This window comes from Podarcis liolepis (genome assembly GCF_965112155.1).
Source record: "Podarcis liolepis genome assembly, chromosome: 13".
Taxonomy (NCBI): Eukaryota; Metazoa; Chordata; class Lepidosauria; order Squamata; family Lacertidae; genus Podarcis; species Podarcis liolepis.
In genome coordinates, this window is record NC_139573.1 from 16,227,529 (window position 1) to 16,248,452 (window position 20,924).

The 20,924-nt window shown below is 47.1% G+C and overlaps 1 protein-coding gene across 1 annotated transcript; it reads right to left on the reverse strand.

Moving 5' to 3' along the window:
- Nucleotides 1-400: 400 nt before the first annotated feature.
- On the reverse strand, nt 401-18,668 carry PRSS53 (serine protease 53). Its single transcript, XM_083470768.1, has 10 exons — nt 18,427-18,668; nt 12,250-12,276; nt 11,322-11,490; nt 9,560-9,840; nt 8,338-8,504; nt 6,883-7,099; nt 6,511-6,661; nt 5,491-5,750; nt 3,873-4,030; nt 401-1,567 (listed from the first exon to the last, which is right to left on the reverse strand). Exons 1-10 carry the CDS (start codon nt 18,647-18,649, stop codon nt 1,322-1,324), a joined length of 1,899 nt encoding a protein of 632 aa, XP_083326894.1. The 5' UTR covers nt 18,650-18,668; the 3' UTR covers nt 401-1,321.
- Nucleotides 18,669-20,924: the final 2,256 nt, after the last annotated feature.

A 20,924-nucleotide genomic window follows, 5' to 3' on the forward strand; every position in this document is an offset into this window, starting at 1 on the left:
GCAGTCTAGGAAAGGAGAGGGGAAATATCCTGAGAAGCAATGGCATCTTGCTATATTCTGCCCGCCTCCATTTTGCCCAGCAGGGCAGGGCTCTTAGTGTTATTTTGCAGGGCTGGCATCAGGTGTGATGGGTGTCGTCCCGTCCCCCCCGACAAACCAAAATGCAGCCCCCTGGATTGTTCTGAGATAGGAACAAAGAACTGTCCGTCTGGTAGCTGGAATGAGCCCGCCTCCCCAGACTCTGCTGTGTGGTGGCAGCCAGCAATGCTCTCAGATCATTTCTTGAGTGGGAGGCAGAACCAGAGGCGGACGAGAAGGGATGCCACCAAGTTTTTCATTCAGCCAAGCTTGGCCTGTTCCGTGTCCAGTTTTGTCCTTTCTTCTTTGTCTTATTAAACACGGCTGGATCCTGAAAAAAAGGGAAGCAGCCTAAGTTTATTTACTCCTATGGCTTCAGGAGATGGGATTTATAAAGAGGAAGGCAATGGATTGTATCCTAGGCCAGCCCTACTCACTGAAGTCCATGGGTGTGGGTTCATTGCTTTCAATGGGTCTACTCTGAGTAGGATTTGGCTGGAAACAATCCAGTGCCTTTCATACTCTAGGTGTGGGGAATCTGGAAAGAATGCCAGGGTGGCTTAGACTGTGAGCTCTTTAGGGGACAGAAAGAAATATTGAAGGCATGCTTTGAGTGCAGGGGATAGGATGGGGTGCAAATGTAGGGCTGCCATCCTTATAAAAGGGCTGCCATCCTTATAGAAGTGGCCAGGCAGGCAGAAATTTGGCTGGGGAAGCTTTCCTCTGTTGCTAAACCTCCAGCTTTAGCTCTTGCAGGTTGCAGAGAGAGAGAGAGAGAGAGAGAGGGAGGGAGGGAGGGAGGGAGGGAGAGGGAGGGAGAGAGAGAGAAGGCTCTCGCTCTGCTGAGAGATGAGCAGCCTTTGGCTTTTCTTCTCATCTGCCAACCAGCGCTAGCCATTGTATTGGGCTATCTGTTTAATAACCAATTTCTCTTCCTGGGGCACTCTGAGAATGGTGGCTCTTTGAGAGGAATAGGGGGTCTCCTAAAAATCTCTAAGCAGCACCCTTAACAACCGACAGTTCCCAGTCCATGATTGTTAAAGTGGTGTAACAGCACTTTAAATGTCTTGTGCCGATGTCCTCTTGATGATAAGGTGAATCAGTGCATTCATGGGTGGCAGGTTACATTCAGAGATTAGTACTGCTTCTGAGACAGGGATGCATGCCCATGGATTCTGAACTGTACTGAAAGGTCCCTGTTGATTCTGTGAACTGCCACCCCCCCCCCCAAGGATATTCAAGATTACTGCTCCTTACTTGAAAAAACCACATGCATGCAGGTTTCTGTGTCATTGACCACTGGAATAGGAGGCTTCTGCACATCATAGTAAGCAGACCAGGACAGTTGCATGATCCACTCCTGAAAGCTACTGACTGATGTGTAAACACCTGGACGGACCACAGTCCCACAGCCCTTTCCAAAGCTGGAGATGCCCGCCAAGAACCACGTCCCATTCTCGTTGCAAACCAGAGGGTCACCGATACTATCCTAGAGGTCAAAGAACGAAAATATTAACATAGCAGTCCAACAGGAGCCAAAATACAGAGCAGGATGCCATCCAAATCAGACGTGTGTGTGTGCTTTTAGATTTTTACTGGATATTCTTAATTGGTTTTAATGTAAGTCACTTCGGGTCACTCTGGGGGAAAAGTTAATAACAAACAGAGTGAGTGAGTGAGTGAGTGAGTGAGTGAGTGAGTGAGTGAACTGGGGTAGTCAACATGGTGCGCTCCCAAAGTTGTTGGACACCACCTTGGTCCAGTATACCTCAAGGAGCGTCTCCACCCCCATCGTTCTGCCCGGACACTGAGGTCCAGCACCGAGGGCCTTCTGGCGGTTCCCTCACTGCAAGAAGCCAAGTTACAGGGTATGACCAAAATACTTAAAGTTGGAATTGAATATTTGAGATTTATAAGATGAAAATGGAAGCAAGGTAACAAATTGCTGTATTTAACTATATGACTGAGAACGCAGGAGAGGGTGACGTGAGGAAGTCCAAAGATTATGAAAATATGATTTATGAACATTTGTAAATTTTTTTCCTTATCTTTTACTCTTATTCTTTTTATTCTTACTTTTTCTTATAATCTTACTTTGAATTTCTCTGTCTCTTATATGTTTGATGTTATTTTTGTTGTTTAAAATTGCAATAAATATTTTATAAAAAAAAAAAGAAGCCAAGTTACAGGGAACCAGGCAGAGGGCCTTCTCGGTAGTGGCACCCGCCCTGCGGAACAACCTCCCTTCAGATGTCAAAGAGAAAAACAACTACCAGACTTTTAGAAGACATCTGAAGGCAGCCCTGTTTAGGGAAGCTTTTAATGTTTAATAGACTATTGTATTTTAATATTCTGTTGGAAGCCACCCAGAGTGGCTGGGGAAACCCAGCCAGATGGGCGGGGTATAAATAATAAATTATAATTATCATCATCATCTCCCCAGCCAGCATGGCTAATAGAAATGATGGGAGTTGGAGTTCAACAACATCTGGATGGCATCATGTTGCCTATCCCTCAGTAAAAGGAAGGACTCAGAAGCAGAAACATGGGGTCACATTTCCTAGTCTCCAAAGGGAACACTGCCATGGATGAAAGATGGGTAACAACCAGGAGTCCCTGCTTTTAATCTGGGCTCCTAATTCCTGCTCACTGAATAGGAGTCTACCAGATGGTATTTAAATATGTTGTGTGAAAGGAGGGGGGAAGGGGGGAAATGACAGAAAGCACCAGTTAGTTTCTCAGCGGGACTTCTCAAATATCTAAAAAAAACCACATTTGGCACTTCCAAATTTGCAGCTGTGCGCAACTAGAGAATAAGCATTTCAGCACCACACCAAGTATGGACAGCTCCATGGGCTGAAAGATCCTTCACTGGCCAGCTAAACGCTTTCTCATTTTTGTGTGCGAGTTTCCACAGGGAAATTCTGCTGCGTGAGCCCTACTGGAACAATATTTGGGCAAGGGATGTAAGAGTAAAGCAATGGATTGCCTCCTCTGCTAGTCCTACTTGTTGAAGAAATGCCTTAGTGTTATATAGAAACACCGGGTTTACTTGGCTGTGTGTTTAAGGTACAGCCATGCATCTGTAGTTCAGAATACCTGTTTTGTTGTTGTGTTGTTGGGAGTGATGGAAGTCAGAACCCTGCAATTAAAAAAAGGGCAAACCACCTGCCTTGGAGAGCCTAGTTTAATTCACCTCCTTAGAGTAAGGTTACCAGATGTCCCTGTTTCCCGGGGAAGGTCCCTGGATTTACAAATCAGTCCCCATACAAAATCCATTGAAGTTGAAAAGTGTCCCTGGATTCATTGAAAAAAACCTTACCTTAGAGGAGCGGTTCTCAACCTGTGGGTCCCCAAATGTTGTTGGACTGCAACTCCCATCATCCCTGAGCTCTGGCCTTGCTAGCTAGGGGTGATGGGAGTTGTAGTTCAACAACATCTGGGGACCCACATGTTGAGAAAGGCTGCCATAGAAGGAGGATGTTGCAACTCATGTGATTACTACATGGAAACAGGGTATACATAGGGCTGAATCAGAGTGCTGTAAAACTGCTGCAAAACTGCCATCCGAGCAGTTCTGCCACAAAGCACTCTGCCATAAAGCACTGCTGCTGATGACGCATGCAGGAAGACACAACAGGGACCATCCTGGCAGTCTGTGCCATGAGCTCAGTGGAAGGGGGAGGTGATATTTAGTACCCAAAATGTGGGATAATTTGGCTATAACCGACCATATTCCCCACCCATCTGTTTCGAACATCCTTTCAGCACAAGAGGTGTTGACCTCCCCTTACCTGGCAGCGCATGTTGCTTTTACTGGGCGTGGCACACATCATCTGAGAGGTGATGGGGATCTCTTTCCCCACGTCGCTGGTCTTGTTATAGATGCAGTTGCATTCCTTGGGGCCAAGGAGTTTGACCTCCACGCTGCCCGGAAAACTCAAATTGCCATCTAGATAAAGATGGAAAGATCATGAGTTGGTAAGCCGTGCCAGGGATGATGATGATGATGATGATGATGATGATGATATATATTTATACCCTGCCCATCTGGCTGAGCTTCCCCAGCCACTCTGGGTGGCTTCATACAAAATATTAAAATACCGTAATACATCAAGCATTAAAAGCTTCCCTAAAAAGTCTGGTAGTTGTTGTTCTCTTTGACATCTGGTGGGAGGGTGTTCCACAGGGCGGGCATCACTACCGAGAAGGCCCTCTGCCTGGTTCCCTATAACTTGGCTTCTCGCAGGGAGGGAACCGCCAGAAGGCCCTCGGTGCTGGACCTCAGTGTCTGGGCAGAACAATGGGGGTGGAGACGCTCCTTCATGTATTAAAGGTCACCACCAACACTTTGAATTGTGCTTGGAAATGTGCTGGGAGCCAATGTAGGTCTTTTAAGACCGGTGTTATGTGGTCTCAGTAGCCGCTCCCAGTCACCAGTCCCACCTCCCTAAGACTGTGGCGCTTTCCCCCCATCTGTTTAATCCTGGAAGAATCTAAGGAATCTAAGAGGGACCCTAAGGCCCAGGGCTCAGAATGCAGCCCTCCAGTCCTCTCCCGTCAGGCCCGCAAGGGACTCTCCCCCAAGCCACACCTCCTCACTAGCCCAGCTTTGCATATTCATGCCTGCCTAGAATGCACACTGGAACTCAGACGGTGCTTCTTGCCTGCCTGGATGAAGAGTCCAGTGGGATGCGTGAACGTGTGCAGAAGCAACCCTTAATGCACAGGGGCAAAATAAACATTTGTTCCTCTGCTCATTTTAGCTTCTGGCCCTGCCCAACACCCACATGTGGCTTCTGGAAGAGAGAGAAGGTGGTCCTTTCTGGCAGAAAAGGATTCCCCACCCATGCAGAGGGCCTTCTCAGTAGTGGCGCCCGCCCTGTGGAACGCCCTCCCATCAGATGTCAAGGAAATAAACACCTATCTGACTCAGGGGTCAGCAACCTTTTTCAGCTGTGGGCCGGTCCACCGTCCCTCAGACCACGTGGTGGGCCGGACTATATATTTTTTTTTGGGGGGGGGGAGAATGAATGAATTCGTATGCCCCACAATAACACAGAGATGCATTTTAAATAAAAGGACACATTCTACTCCTGTAAAAACACGCTGATTCCCGGACCGTCCGTGGGCCGGATTGAGAAGGCGATTGGGCCCATGGGCCTTAGGTTGCCTACCCCTGATCTGACTTTTAGAAGACATCTGAAGGCAGCCCTGTTTAGGGAAACTTTTAATGTTTGATGTTTTATTGCTTTTTTGTTACTATTATTAATATTCTGTTGGGAGCCGACCAGAGTGGCTGGGGAAACCCAGCCAGATGGGCGGGGTATGTATAAATAAATAAATAATAAATAAATAAATAAATAAATAAGATAATCTTGCACAGTCGCACCATGCTCCTCCCCGACATACCGATTCTCCGTCCGCGGGTCCAGCAGGTGGAGCCAAAGGGGAACTGGTGGTTGGCGTACGGGGCGCAGATGGCCCGAATTCTGTCATTGAACACCACAGGCTGGGACAGCTTGGCCATCGCAATGTCGTGACCTTCCTTCGCCTCCACATAGGCACCGTGGAGTTCGATCTGCTGGATGGCCCTCTTCTCCTGCCATGTCTGCTTGCCCTCTTCCCGCTGCTCACCCAGCAGCACCTCCCAGCCCTCGGGTTCCTGGAGCCTGACAAACAGGAGACAGGAGGAATTGAAGCATGCATTTGGGTTGCAGAATTTTCATGGACTTGGTTGGCCTTGATATGTTTTGCACACACCAAGACAGGTCCAGGAGGCCGCAGTCAGGAATTAGGGGAGCCAGGACTCCTGAGTGTAATAATACTACTTAAGAAATGCAGAGCAATTTAGAATGCATGAAGCACTTCACAAATATTATCTTGTGAATGCTAACAACAGTCCTGTGAGGTAACCCCCCCTCACCCGCATGCCACACATGAGATGCAGGAGCTTGCCTAAGGCCACCTACCTAATGCACCCAGCAGAGGAGAGATTTCACCTGGGGATGCCCTGATTCATAATTCTTAGCTTCTACACTGCATCTACACGCCCTCAGTCACTGAGCTCTCAAGACAGACCAAATACTGTCTATATGACTAAGTGGGATTAACTTCCTGCACTCTGCAGCCAGAATATGCATGCCTTTTTCCCACTGGGAGGCCTGCTGTGTACCTTTAACAGTTGGGCATTGGGCAGAAATTCAACAACTGAAATTGACTGGAGAAAGCTTCACCTGTGGAGATTTTTCTGGCTGTTACCAAAAGATACAGCAGCCAAAAATGAAGGCATCTTCTCCTGAAGGTTATAGAAGCTGCTGCAGGAGAAGATGCCATCAACAAGAATCCAAAGTAGGCTGGCATGACACAGGATGTCACATTCTCCTGCCCAGAGACCACCAGGAAAACTTTGCCCATGCAATCTCCACTCACCCAATGAAGCACTGCGCAGAGGTGATGACCCAGTCCTCAGCGATCAAGGTGGCTCCACAGACGTGCTGACCCTTGTGCCGGAGGCTCACGTACCAGGGCCAGAGACCCTCTGCCCCTCTGCCAGGCCTGTCCGCTTTCATCACCCCGCAGCCTGGAAACCGGTGCAGAGGAAAACATGGTGTCAGAAGAACATAAGAAGAATCTTATGCTTTCAGCTGTTGCTAGGCTACAGCTCCCACCATCCCTGACCAGGAGCCACGCTGGCTTGGGCTGATGGGAATTGGAGACCCAGCAATACCTGAAGGGCCACAGACTCCCCAACCCATGCTGTGAAGCCATATATTTGCAGCAATCCTAGGTAAAGACCCATACCTGTGCACATGTACTTGTCAGTGGTATTGGGCCGGGGTTCGGGCTGGCTGGCGAAGGTGGCATCTTCGACATAACGCTTGATCCAGTCGGCGTAGAAAGCAGTGTCGGTCAGGACAGTGGGGCCAAAGAACTGTCTGCAGCCCATGGAGAAACTCAAGATCCCTGCCTGGAACCAATAGCCATCCTCCATGCAGACCAGAGGGCCACCTGAATCGCCCTGGGGTGGAAAGAGGAGCTTTGTAACATAGGGGTGCATAATGTTTTGTTGCTATGCTGGCTGCTGGTTTCACTAACGAATGGCCTGGGGGGGGGGGGTTGGCTGATTTTTCGCCAGTGGCAGCTAATGGATAGAATTGGGCTCCTGTGATCTTTTCTGTGAACCGCCCTGAGACCTCCGAGTATAGGGCAGTATAGAAATAATAAATAATAACAACAACAACAACAACAACAACAACAATAATAATTGTCAATTAGCCGGACATGGCAAAGACAATCACTAGTCTTCACTGCTCTACCCTCAAAAGGGGAAAAAAATAGAGTTGTATCCAATGCTAAACGGATTAGACCCATTGAAACAAATGGACCCAAGGACATCGTGTTCATTCATTTCAATGGTCTACTCTAAGTAAGACTAGCATGGCCTCCAGCCCCACTCAGATGTAAGTCCTTTTCAATTCCATGGCATTTACTCCCAGATATATGGGGTGGAGGATTGCAACCTAAAACTGGTCGCTCTCACTCTGGCACAATCATACTTGGGAAAATGGGGAATGCGCAATGGTGTTGTGCGTGTCAGGGAGAAAGTGCCCAAACTTTTAAGATTTAAGGAAGATCCTTTGCATTCTTGACTTGAATCTAACCTGAATCTTACCCCCTCCCTGTTCCTACGCCAAGAAAACCAAATCTTTCAAACAGTGTACATTTCCCAAGTGTAGGCTGCAAACCCTAAACATGCCATCCTGGGCGTAAGGCCCACAAAATCAACTGTGCCAACCTGCTGCCCTCCAGACATTGTTGGATCAGCGACAGCCAGCATGGCCAATGGGCCAAGGATTATCAGAGCTGAAGCCCAGCAACCCTTATTGAGAGCCACAGGTTCCCCATCCCTGAAATAATACTTGTGTCTGCATATAAATGCATGGGGATTTGCTGTTGCACCTGCTTTCTTGATTTATCTATGCTAGCCAATGTGGTGCTGGAGAGGTGGAGACTTATACCATGCCCTGAAGCAGCAGCACCCCTTCACTACTGGAAGCCTTGCTGAGCTGCCAGATGGCTTCTGAATGTTTCTCCAGCCATTACTCACAAACTCCTATTTGCATGTCCGTAAGGGCTATGAACTTGCTTGAAACGTGAAGCATTTAGGCCTGATCTAGCAAGGCAGGGCCTATCTTGTTGGGAAGCACAGTTCCACCCACATCCTTCCTTTGACAGTTTCGCTCATCTTTTGCTGACCTTGCAAGGACCCCTCTTGCGGTCAGGAGTCATGGCACAGACCATGCCGGGCCGAGCTGGGCTGACGATCCTCCTGTTGCGTAGGTTGCTGTAGATGCAGTTGCAGGTGTCGCTGGTCAGCAGGTCTACGGTCATCTCCTGGAGGTTCATGGGTTTCGGCAGGGTGACTGGAGGGGAGCATGGGGCGCAGTTAGAATATTATTAGGTGGTCCCAGGCAGCTGGGCAGAAGATGCTTGGAACAACCCCTGATCATGTTGGTTGGCCCCTAATCACAGGTCCCTCACACACACACACACACTGCCAAAGATCTGATGAAACCACCATCTGGTCTTATACAGAGGCAGACCATGGCTCCTTCTGTCTCAGTATTGTCCACACTGACTGGCAGCAGCTGTCCAGGGATTTTCCCAGGGGACATTCCCAGCCCTACTGGGAGATGCAATAGATTGAACCTGGGACCTTTCGCATGTGAATCAGATGCTCTGCTGCTGAACTATGGCCCTTCCCACAAGGCCTGGTGATGCCAGCACCTGAATTATGAATGCAAAAAGCTACCTGCCCTATGTAGAACCCTTAGTCCACCTAGGCTAGTATTGCTTCCTCTGACTGGCAGTGGCTTTCAAAGATGGGCCCTTTTCCATCACCAGGCAGTCTAGGGATGGAAGAATCTGTCATTTCTCTGTTCTCTCAGCTTCTTATTTCCACAGTCTTAAATTCGCTTCTCTACATTTCTGCAGCAATTTGTGAATTTCCCCTTTTAAAAATCCTCCTGAAAATTCTTCAGCATCTCAGTGTGAATTTATCCTAACACACAGATTTTTATATGCAGTTTTGTCTAATTTTTTGCAAGCAATTTCTCCTAACACCGTGCACTTTTGCACATTCTTTTCACCAATATATTCCCGTTTTATTGCACACCCCCCCAAAGACACACATTTTGGTTAAGGTTCTATGGTTGCGCAACCACATTGCAAAGTCTGGATAAGCATACGTTTCAAAGGCTGGCTGCGGTTTCGGTTCATGTACAGTTTCGGAAAGCATGGATTTGATAAATGTGAGCTGAATCGAACTCCTTCTCCCCGGCCTACGTGCTGCCTGATCCTTTTAAGCAGAGCTGGCAGGGGCCGAACCTGGAACCTTCTGCACCCACAGCTCAACCACAGAAGCAAGACCCACATGCTCCTCCCCCTCTGACCAGAGAGACCCCCGTTCCTCACTCACCGTTATTGGCAACTTCTCCCCAGCCGCTCAGCCAGCACTGCGTCCCGAAGGCAAAGCGGTGGTTGGCATACGGCAGGCAGATGGGAGCGATGTCCCGGCTGTAGCTCACAGGCTCGCTGAGGCGCACCAGCGCGATGTCATCGCCTTTATCGTAATTGACGTAGTCCTTGTGAGGGATGATGTCGGAGACGTTGCGTTCCAGCCCCCTTTGAGACCTGCCTGTCAGTCTCACGCGGCCCAGCACCACTTTCCAGTCAGATGCGCAGATTTTGATTCCCAGCCTGGAGGAAAAGAGAAAGGACTGTGTTTGAGAATCTCTCACAGCGCACTCTTGAATCTGCAGAATGGGCGCATGGGCCCCTTGCTTGCTTTGTTCATGAGCTGATGCGATGACCCAGTCTCTTTTCATCTCAACTTCTGCCATGTGTTGTAACTTGGAAGCTCCAGCGGAGGTTTAAATCTCACCTCAGCTGCAAGTTAATAAGGGAAGAGCCATGGCTCAGAGGCAGAACACGGGGTCTGCGTGCAAAAGGGCCCAGTTTCAAACCTTGGCATTTCCAAGTAGGTCTGGAAAAGACTCCCTGGCTGAAACCTTGGGGAGAGGTGCTGGAACTCACCACAAACACCTCCTTAAAGGTAAAGGGGCCCCTAACCATTAGGTCGAGTCATGGCCGACTCTGGGGTTGCAGCGCTCATCTCGCTTTATTGGCCGAGGGACCCAGCTTCTGGGTCATGTGGCCAGCATGATTAAGCCGCTTCTGGCGAACCAGAGCAGTGCACGGAAATGCCGTTTACCTTCCCGCCGGAGCGGTACCTGTTTATCTACTTGCACTTTGACGTGCTTTCAAACTGCTAGGTTGGCAGGAGCTGGGACTGAGCAACGGGAGCTCACCCCATCGCAGGGATTCAAACCGCCAACCTTCTGATCAACAAGTCCTAGGCTCTGTGGTTTAACCCACAGCGCCCCCTTAGTTCTCTTATAATGGCAATGGCGTCCACCTGAGGTGTGCTGGAACTGAGTTCCGGCTGGAAAAAAGCCCTGCTTCTTACTTTCCTTAATGAGGGAGCCTCAGCAATTCCCCTCTCTCTGTTTCAGCTTCCCATCCATGTTGTGGGGATATTACAACGCCTTAAATGTATTTGTATGTAGCAATAACCTCGCTTTGGATACGGTAGCTTAAAACCATGGAAAGCACTGATAATGATGACAGATCTATAAATATTAGGGTTGCCGTGTTTTGTCAATCAGTTTGTTTAATAGGCTAAAACTGTTATTTTTTTAAAAAAAGAATACTGCAGGGTGTTTCAATGAAGGCACTTTTTAAAGCAATCAAAACATTTTTGTTTTGTTTGTTTTCTAACACAAGTACAGTCATATCTTGGATCCTGAATGCCTTGCGACTCAAAAGTTTTGGCTCCTGAATGCCACAAATCTGGAAGTGAGTGTTTCAGTTTGCGAACGTTCTTTGGAACCCGAACGTCTGACGCGGCTTACACGGCTTCCGATGGAGTGCAGGAAGCTCCTGCAGCCAATCGGAAGCTGTGCCTTGGTTGTCAAACATTTTCGGAAGTCGGACAGACTTCTGGAATGGATTCCGTGCGACAACCAAGGTACGGCTGTACTTGGAAAAATTGCAGGTGGTTACAGACTCCCTCCAATCGGAGACAGAAGGGTAAAAATGCCTCTTCAGAGAAGATGCTGGATGCCTTTTAGGATGCAATTCCCGTGGGTACCAAGAGGGGGCACTCCGTCTTGACTTACTCATAGAAGCAGTGGGCCGCAGTCAGGACCCATCTCTCGTTAATGAGGCTTCCGCCACAAAAGTGCTCTCCGCGGTACTGGAGGCTGACTTGCCACGGCCACTCGCCACGCTGGGCATTCAGTCCACCTGCTATCCGGATAACGGGCTTTTGAATGCCACATTTTAGTGCTGGGGGGGAAGCAGAGAGCAAGGTGACTCAGACACACCATATAGACATACCTGTCGTGACAGCAGATCTATAGCTAGCGACTCACAATGCAACCCTACGCATGAATTAGCCAGAGGTTAAGTCCCACTGCATTAAGTGAAGCTTGGTCCTTAGTAAGAGCATTTAGAATAGCAGTTTTAAGTGGATCTTATAGCTGTTGCCTCTTCTCAGGGAATAATGTTTATGTGAAGATTCCCTGACAAAGAACCATCCCTCCCATCACTTCTCAAACTACAGCGCCTAGGGTTCTTTTGGAGAACTGAAAGTGGTACAAGTTTGCATGGCAGATTTGCCCTTTTGCACATTGTTTATAATCCATCTTTTTTGCAAAACCATTGGTCCAACCAACAGGAGTTGTGCGGCCCCCAGGCCTGAGGTTTCCCAACCCTGTTCTAACCCCCTTAGTCAACTTCCTGAATAGCTCTGAAGCCACACAGAAGTGTGACTCCCTTTGCTCAGATTCATCTCTTGTGAATCATTTAAGATATTTTCAGCCCGTTATGTAATCAAATTGCCAAATAAGAAGGACAAGTTTCATCTCTCCAGAGCTGCTGATTGCAAGCTCCTTCGGACAACCACCTGTTGTCTTTCTTTTCTTCTGAGACTCTAAAAAACATATTATGATCTTTAACAGGGCTAGTTACAGTGGAATTTTAAAACAAATAAAATAAAAAAGAACAGAACAGAATAAGGAAAAGTTCTAAGTTCAGGGCACATACCTTGGGCAGATGATCCTTGCTGAAGACCTGGTGGAAAGAGAGAAATGGTTGAGTTTTTTATGTTTCTCCCCTGCGCTCCATCACTGTCCATTATGCAAAGCCAGTGAGAATGCAGGGCAGCCTTTGCAAATCTGGTGATTTCCAGATGTTTCAGCTTGCAATTCCCATCAGAACCAGCTAGCACAGCTGATGAGGATGATGGGAGTGGTAATCCGAAACTCCAGCAGGGCAGGGAGAGACACTATTCTTTTAAAAGCAGGTTTCTGCTTTTTGTGGTTTTTCATGAATATTTTTATTTCACTCCCAGGCATGGATCTGGCCTGGATCCCATTTGCTGGTGCCTTGTCCACTTAGCTTTGTCCACCTGATCACTAACTGGCAGCTGAATGAGTGAGTTTATTCCAACGGCCGTCAAGGCAACATGAATGCTGATAAGCCACAAGGTCCACTCATCTGTTAGCCAGCCGTCAGAAGGGCTACACATTTTTGCAACTGTCAGTTTCCAGTATCTTGCAATGTTAGCGGATGGGCTGCAATTTCACAAGACTGATTCTGCAAGAGAAGACTTCCTGACCTTTCCTAAAACATCCATGGGGGAACTGGCTCTTTGCTTTGGCTTTCCAATCCTTCAGCTGCCCTCTTTAGTGGCATTCATGTTAAATAAGGGGTAGGCACCCCTCTTTACAAAATACAGTTTTCTGTCTGGAAGAGCTACCAGAGGACTATCCCCTGTTGAAAGGTGCCCTCTGATTGAGGGCTGTCCAGTCCAAGTCTGCTTTAAAGACAAGGAACCATCAAAAGGGAGATCAGGAGCCTTGAAGTTGCCCAACAACACTTAAGAACACCTGGTCACCAGACTGAGCAAGCACACAAAGACGTATCTGTCACCAAGATACAACAAGTAATTATTTCTAAACGTGAATACAAATTACCACATGCAAATTCAATGCAGATTGGTTCCCCCCTCCCCCTTTAGCGCAAGGCATAACTGGCCTCTAACAGCCACAAATGATCTGCAGCAATTAGCAATATTTGTCTTCATCCATTATTTTGCCACCCTGCTCCCTTAACATCTCAGCCACTACTGAGCTTCTTTCTGCACAGGGGCCCACCGAGCCAGGCAGAAGCCCTCAAGAGCTGAGATGGAGAACTTGTGACTCTTCGGGTATTGCAGGAGTCCAGCTCCCTCCATCTCTGACCATTGGCCATGCTGGCTGTGGCTGATGGGACCTGGGAGTCCAACCACACACCTGGAGGACCACAGGCTCCCCATCCCTGCTTAGAAATTCTTCCAGGCCTGGTGGGACCTGCATGATGGTTTCCATCACAGCTTCCTTCTCACGCTTTGCTACTTCAATGGCGGGAACAGTCCTAGAAATGAGTGACAGTCCATGCAGTCCATGCCTGCGTCTCCTCTGGTCTCTAAAGCTGTTGAAGAGCCAGGAGACTGTGGCTGATGAGATTATGACAGTCCTTATCTCATTCCCAGTGCACTGTTTCCTGGCCCTTCATGAGTCAGATGCACTCTCATGAGAGAAAGCAAAGCTCTCTAGCAAACAGTGACTCAGCCAGCGCCTATCGCCCAGGGTCAATTCCCTGAAGCAACACTGTGCCCGGTCGAAATTTTTCCCCAGGAAAGAGGAAACGGCAATCTCCCTCCAATTTTGAATGAGCAGTGTTTGTTTCTGTAGTTTGCCACATAACACAAGGTCAACATCCTTCACCCAGATTAGGACCATTTCCTGGTTTTTTAATCCAGGCTGGTTGACGCATGTAGTTAAATGAGATCTGATATGGTACAGTGGATTGCTCTTTGCTTGTGAGGAGCCGGGGTCAAGTGTGCTTTTAAAATACTTTCCCATATGCCTTTGTTTTTAAAGCCAACATCCCCTCTGCAGGTTAAAATTTAGCGGCTGAGGGAGGCAGGTTCCATCTAGCCTACTCCACACCCTGCTATGCTTGATTTCCCTTTGCAGGGCATTTGGATTTTTTAATTTATTTTTTAACTATTCCCCCTATCTAGAACTTCAAGTGGCACCTTTTCGCTCCCTCCAGACTACCACCATTTTGCAGGAGGGAATCAAGTGCATCCTGTAGCTTTAGGTTTGACAATTCCAGGAGTGAAAGGTCTCTCTTGACTTAGCCCAGGCTTCCTCAACCTCAGCCCTCCAGGTGTTTTGAGACTACAGTTGCCAGCATCCTTGACCACTGGTCCTGCTAGCTAGGGATCATGGGAGTTGTAGGCCAAAAACATCTGGATGGCCGAGGTTGAGGAAGCCTGACTTAGCCTATCACTATAACACATTTAAAAACAACAACACACACAACTGTGATGAGAAAATGCACTGACAAGTGTGGGATCAACGATTGATTAATGGGAAGATGCGCAAGCAAATAATGATGACTGCCAATTTTGTGCGAGTGTTTCCCAATTTTATTTAAATTTTGCTGGCAAGGGACACCTGCAGCAGCTGCCTGGAACTGAACTGGATCTGAGCAGGCCTGGGAAGACCGCCCAAGAGTGAGGTAAACAACACTTCTCCTCTGCCGAATTGTTTTGTACAGCTGTGTGCCAGGCGTTTCCTTGGAATGGAGGAGGGAAGAGGCAAGGAAAGAAAGGAAAGAAGCCACCCTGTTCCTTATCACAACAATTTGGAACACAGCTATTTATAATGTACCAGCTTATCATAATTAGGCTTTGCACAAGAGGCCAGATTGTTGGCGCCTTTAGCCCCACCTCAGCTCTCATTCTGTTCTTGGGAACTGAGATTGCTACGAGTACCCAGTGACTTCAAAGGAACACTTTGATCCACCACAGAAATCAAGGGGATCTAGGAACTATTCTCTCTATCTGCACACCATACATCTAAAGCACCTCCACAAAAGAATCCTGGGAATTGTAGTTTATCCCCACTGAGCTGTATTTCCCAGTACCCTGAACAAAATACCGGTCCCAGGACTCTTGGGGGGGGGGGGAGAGTAATGCACTTTAAATGTCTGGTGCACAGGGGATCTGGGGGCCAGGGCAAAAGACCTGGGGTTTAGGCCTCCTGGGCAACAATGCCCCTGCTCTCTGTGCAAGGCAACCTTTGACTTTTGAGCTGAAATATTAAAATACCGAGAGCCCTTTTAATCTAATACCAGATTTGGGTGGAGAATGATGATATGGAAGTGTACAGGGATGGTGCTTTTTTATCTTAGCTGCAGGTTTGACCTCTGGAATTTAAAAACAGGTTATACAGCTAGCAAACTGTGTGTGTCTGTGTTTGAGATCCTTCTTGGTTACCTGACCTTTCCCAGGGAGAAAGGCTGGACTTTAAAAAAAACAGGGTTGACCACATTATTTTGGCATAAAGCCACATGTTATCTACTTGGGATTGTTCTCATCTTCAGACATTTTCCAACAAATAGCTTCTGGGGCTTTGAGGGGCAAAGGAGAACTTCATGCAGAGAAAGAGGAGGCTGGGTGACCAGTCTTGCATCAACTGACCTGGATGAGGCCGAGATCTTGTTTTTCCTGACATGGGTTCTGTGGTTTTAATGACTCCATGGTAGGCCAAAATTCAACAGGGAACAAACTTCCCCAAACTCTGTGCAGGGAGATGTTGAACATGCCCATGACACAGCTTTTAAAGGCAAAGTGTGGCCACCCCAACAGTATCAATAGCCAGGAATGAAAAATCTGTGGGCCTCCAACAACATCTAGAAAGGTCACAGGTTCATCACCTGCAATTGCCAGGCCAAAATGAGGTGGCACAGCCTGACTCCCTCCTTTGGCAATCCTCACAGAACTCTAGCCCAATGGTTGCCATTAATCTGATTGGAATTAATTTTATAATGAAATGATTTTAGAATGTTGTATCATTTTACTATTGTTAGCCGCTCTGAGCCCGGCTTCAGCTGGGGAGGGTGGGATATAAATAAAATTTATTTTTATTATTATTATTATTATTATTATTATTATTATTATTCCATCTTGTCTTCATATATACCCAACGAACCAACTAACCAACTAGTCCTTAGTCACACTGAGATCCCACTGAAATCAATGTGAGAAGTTTGTCATGATTTTAATCTTTAGCTGGAAGCCGCCCAGAGTGGCTAGGGAAACCCAGCCAGATGGGCGGGGTATAAATAAATGATGATGATGATGAGTAACTGAATGGCCATCCTTGACCAAAGGAGCTTCAAAGGGGAAACTCCAGCAGGAAGCTGCTGAATTGCAACTTATCAACAAGTTCGATCCTATCTGAGTCTCAGTAGAGGCAATAGTTCCCTGTCCTACTACAGATGTTAAATTGCTTAGTAATGCGAAGATGGCAGTGTTATCACCAGTTACAACTCTTAAGAAGGACAGCTGTGCTTATTTCATGTACATTTTAGCTCTAGCTGACATATTTCACAGGCTGTGTCCTTTTTGCACTCCATTGCCATTTAACTCCTGTTTCTACGCCCCCATGTTCTACGCCCCTATGTGTATAAACTTTCATGGCCCTCGGCTATCTAACAGACTTCGACATATTTCCTTTTTACTGAGGATTACGGTCCATGCATCTGTTGAAGTCAGGTGTAGCTCGTGAAAGCTTACAATTCTTTTATTTTTATTTAATAGTTATCCTGCCCTTCATCCAAAGATCTCAGGGTGGTTCACAGCAATAAGCAATAACTAGAAAGATGCTTGGTTGCTTTAAACTTCTGTTGCTTTCAGTGGCATCTCACCCCTCATGTCTGGGACTGGGGCAGCAGCCCCTGCCCAAATTGAAGACTGCAGGTTCCCCCCATCACTGTGCCTCCATGCTGGAGAAAGCTTTATCGGCCAAATCTCTTCATTTCAGGCAAAGCAGCTCTGATGAGTGGCTTGTTGCAGCTATTGCCACCAGTGGCTTAGATGCCAGCACTTTGGTGGAAGTGCAAGGAATAATGAAGGAAGGCTTGCTGCACAGCTGTCACAAGGAGCAGGAGACCAGTCACAATAAGGGAAGTGCAATCCAACCTCCCCCCAACCCCCAATCTTTGTCTTCCTCAGCCCTTTGCCTTAAGTTCATCTATGAATCAGAGGAGGGGAAAGCTCCTCACCGCCACCACAACCACCACAACCTCCACCACCATTGCTACCATTGTCCCACTTACGTTGCAACACAGTGAATGGAGGAAGTCTTTCCTTCCTCAAAACCTCTGCAGAGTTGCCAATAATAATTATTTTTTTGTAAAAAATAACTCCTCTCCATGCCTTGTGCCATTAACAGCAGATTGAGCGACAGCAGCGGTGAGGGAATCATTTCCAGCCCGAGGGCCACCTTCCCTCACTGGCAGCCTTCCAAGGGCCACAGGTGATTACTTTTGTACAGCAGGGTCCGCTCCAGCCACACACAAACCAGAGGTTTCTATACCGCCTTGCTGCGCCATCCTCTACCCAAGCAAAAGCATTTAAGGAAGGCACACAGCAGGGCTGCTGAGAGGTGTAGCCAGCTGTGAGGTGGCCCAAGGGCCACATGGAGAGGTCTGGAGGGCTGCATTCGGCCCCCTAAGTCCGAGTTTCTCCCCTCCTGACCTGTAGTATGGTTAGGAAACCAGTAGCCCTCCAGATATTGTGCTCCAGTTCTCGTCAGCTCCAGCCAGCGTGGATTGCCCAGTGGCGTAGCGTGGGGGGTGCAGGGGGGGCCGGCCGCACCGGGCGCAACATCTGGGGGTTAGGGGGCGCAAATCCACGGGTTAGGGGGCGCAAATTACTTGCCTTGCCCCGGGTGCTGATAACCCACGCTACGCCACTGGGATTGCCAACCACCTTAGGTATTGTATCTGCTTACCTTCCCATTCATTCATCATGCCTATATCTTGCCCATCATCTGCCTGCCTATTTAAAGCAGGGCAGCGCTTCTTATCTCTCGCCAGGCTTGCAGCAAAAACAACAGAATGTCTCGTGACACTGAAAGTACTTAAGGATTTATTGTGGGAGCAGCTATTCCTGGGACTACTGCCCACTTTCAGCCCGCTGGTTTCCATCCTGGGCTGAGCATCCTTCCCTGTGGTGCCCTGCTGCCCTTTTCATCCCTCCGTCCTCGGAGGCACTTATCCTGCCATCCCGTTCTGCCCACCCCAACAAGCCTGCCTATGTGCCCGTCTGTGTGCACCATTCCGTTCTCGCCCACACGCCAGAGGCTGTGCCCAGGAACTCACCCGTCAGGACCAACAGCAAAAGCAGCCCAGCGCTGGCAGAGCTTCTTGTCTGTCCTCTCATCTTTGCAGATCTTCTCGTCGTATCTGCCCGCTCCCTGCACGTTCTGGGATTTATATGCGCCATGGGGCCCTTGCAGGAGGAGGCAGTCTGGGTCTCCCCGCCCCACCACACCTCATTAGTCTTGCACAATGTGGCATTTCTCTGCGTGTGTAAGAAGCACATTTAGTCATCTTTATTTCCCTGGAACTCTCTATACTTTTAGCAGCATATTGATAGCACTGGTCTTGCTGACCTGACTGAAAGAGGAAAACAAACTGATGACAGTCTCAGTGGCTGAATGGTGGTTTGGCAAGAGATAGGTTTCTTTTTTCACGTGGAAAAGGCTAAGACACTAACAAGAGAAGCGTTACTGACATGCATTGTCCGTTTATTGTAATAATCAATCATTATTATTAGAATCGATAATAATAAATGTTTGTTAAATTCAGTGCTACGGCAACAACAAAACCATCATCAACAGTTGTTGTTGTTACTATTAATTCTCAGAACATTGGCAATTTACAAATAACTAAGCATTTCTTCAATAAAAAAAAATATTTTTATTTAAAGATTTTCCATAAGTAGGAAGAGTACATTCAATGTCTCTGTTTTCAAATCATACAGCTCAATTACAGTCCTTCTGAGACATTTTTTGCTGTAGGCAATGTGGGGTTGAGGGGGAGTGAGAAGGGAGAAAATAGAGAAAGAGAAAAATAGGAGGGAGTGCAGGCCTCTCTGTTGTTCTTTGCTTCTCACTTTCTGAGTGAGCAGCTTGTGAACACAAGACCAGTTCAGTTCTGTCTACACTGAGTAGCAGGAGCTGTTGAATACTTCAGAGGGGTCTCTTGAAGTTGTCGGGGCTGGAGCCTGGGTCCTTCAGCAAGCAAAGGAGATGCTCTACTTACTACCACCCATGCCTAACTTAAGTTCATTTATATCAGTGACTTCAAGTATGAAGTCAGCCGCAGCCCAATATACCAGAAGGAGCGTCTCCACCCACATCGGCAGCCTGGACACTGAGGTCCAGCTCTGAGGGACTACTGGTGGTTCCCTCCCTGCGAGAAGTGAAGTTACAGGGAACCAGGCAGAGGGCCTTCTCGGTAGTGGCGCCTGCCCTATGGAATGCCCTCCCATCAGATGTCAAGGAAATAAGCAACTATTTGACTTTTAGAAGACATCTGAAGGCAACCTTGTTTAGGGAAGTTTTTAATGTTTGATGGCTTTATCATGTTTTTAATATACTGTTGAGAGCCGCCCAGAGTGGCTGGGGAATGCGAGATTGGCTCCATTATTATCAAATAATGGAGGTTTTCAAGTTGGACAGGAAAATTGGCTTCCAGGTGGAAAAATCAAAATTAGAAACAGAACTGATAGAACCCAATACTAAGAATTTGTCAAGAATGTATAACTTGCTGTTGAAATGGAATACACAAGATGAAACAGTGAAATCAGCTATGATAAAGTGGGCACAAGATATTGGCCATAACATTATGTTTGCTGACTGGGAACAGTTGTGGAACACCGGTATGAAATTTACGGCATGTAATGCCCTAAAGGAAAATATTATGAAAATGATCTATAGGTGGTATATGACCCCAGTCAAGCTTGCAAAAATTTACCACTTGTCTGACAATAAATGTTGGAAATGTAAAGAAATTGAAGGTACTTTTTTCACCTTTGGTGGACGTGCCCAAGGATTAAGGCTTTCTGGGAAATGATATATAATGAAATGAAAAAGGTATTTAAATATACCTTCCCTAAGAAACCAGAGGCCTTTCTCCTGGGCATTGTCGGCCAGTCAGTGCAAAAGAAAGACAGAACATTTTTTATGTATGCTACAACAGCGGCAAGAATACTCATCGCAAAGTATTGGAAGACACAGGATCTACCCACCTTGGAAGAATGGCAGATGAAGGTGATAGACTATATGGGACTAGCAGAAATGACTGGCAGAATCCGAGACCAGGGAAGAGAGACGGCGGAAGAAGATTGGAAGAAATTTAACAACTATCTTAAGAAATACTGTAAAATTTATGAATTTTAGAATAATGTGGTTTTTAAAATCAAATGGAGTACAGCTGTAAAGATTAAGTGAAAGGAAAGTAAGGATGATAATTAGATAAAAGTAAGGGTGAGGATTTGCTGAACTAAATTTTTGAAATGGGAATGCAGAAAGGGGAGGTATGAGGAGGTCGGTGAAATAAGTTTTAAGAAAATAAGGTATTGAAATTATACTTGTTCTTTTTTATGTTATTTTTGTTTGTGTTTGTGTGTATTGATATGTTTGCTATAATTTGTAAAATCCTAATAAATATTTATAAAAAACAACAACAGAGTGGCTGGGGAAACCCAGCCAGATGGGCAGGGTATAAATAATAAATTATTACTATTATTATTATGACTTCATCAGATGCCACCTGTAATAAAGAAATCACTTTAAAACCTGACACATCATGGC

Coding starts and splice junctions, on each gene's coding strand:
- PRSS53 (XM_083470768.1), bottom strand. CDS start 18,649: ATGTGCTTCTTACACACGCAGAGAAATGCCACATTGTGCAAGACTAAT. Junction 7,100..8,337: donor GCAAGAGGGGTCCTTGCAAG/GTCAGCAAAAGA, acceptor TTTCCACCCCAG/GGCGATTCAGGTGGCCCTCT. Junction 6,662..6,882: donor TGACAAGTACATGTGCACAG/GTATGGGTCTTT, acceptor ACCGGTTTCCAG/GCTGCGGGGTGATGAAAGCG.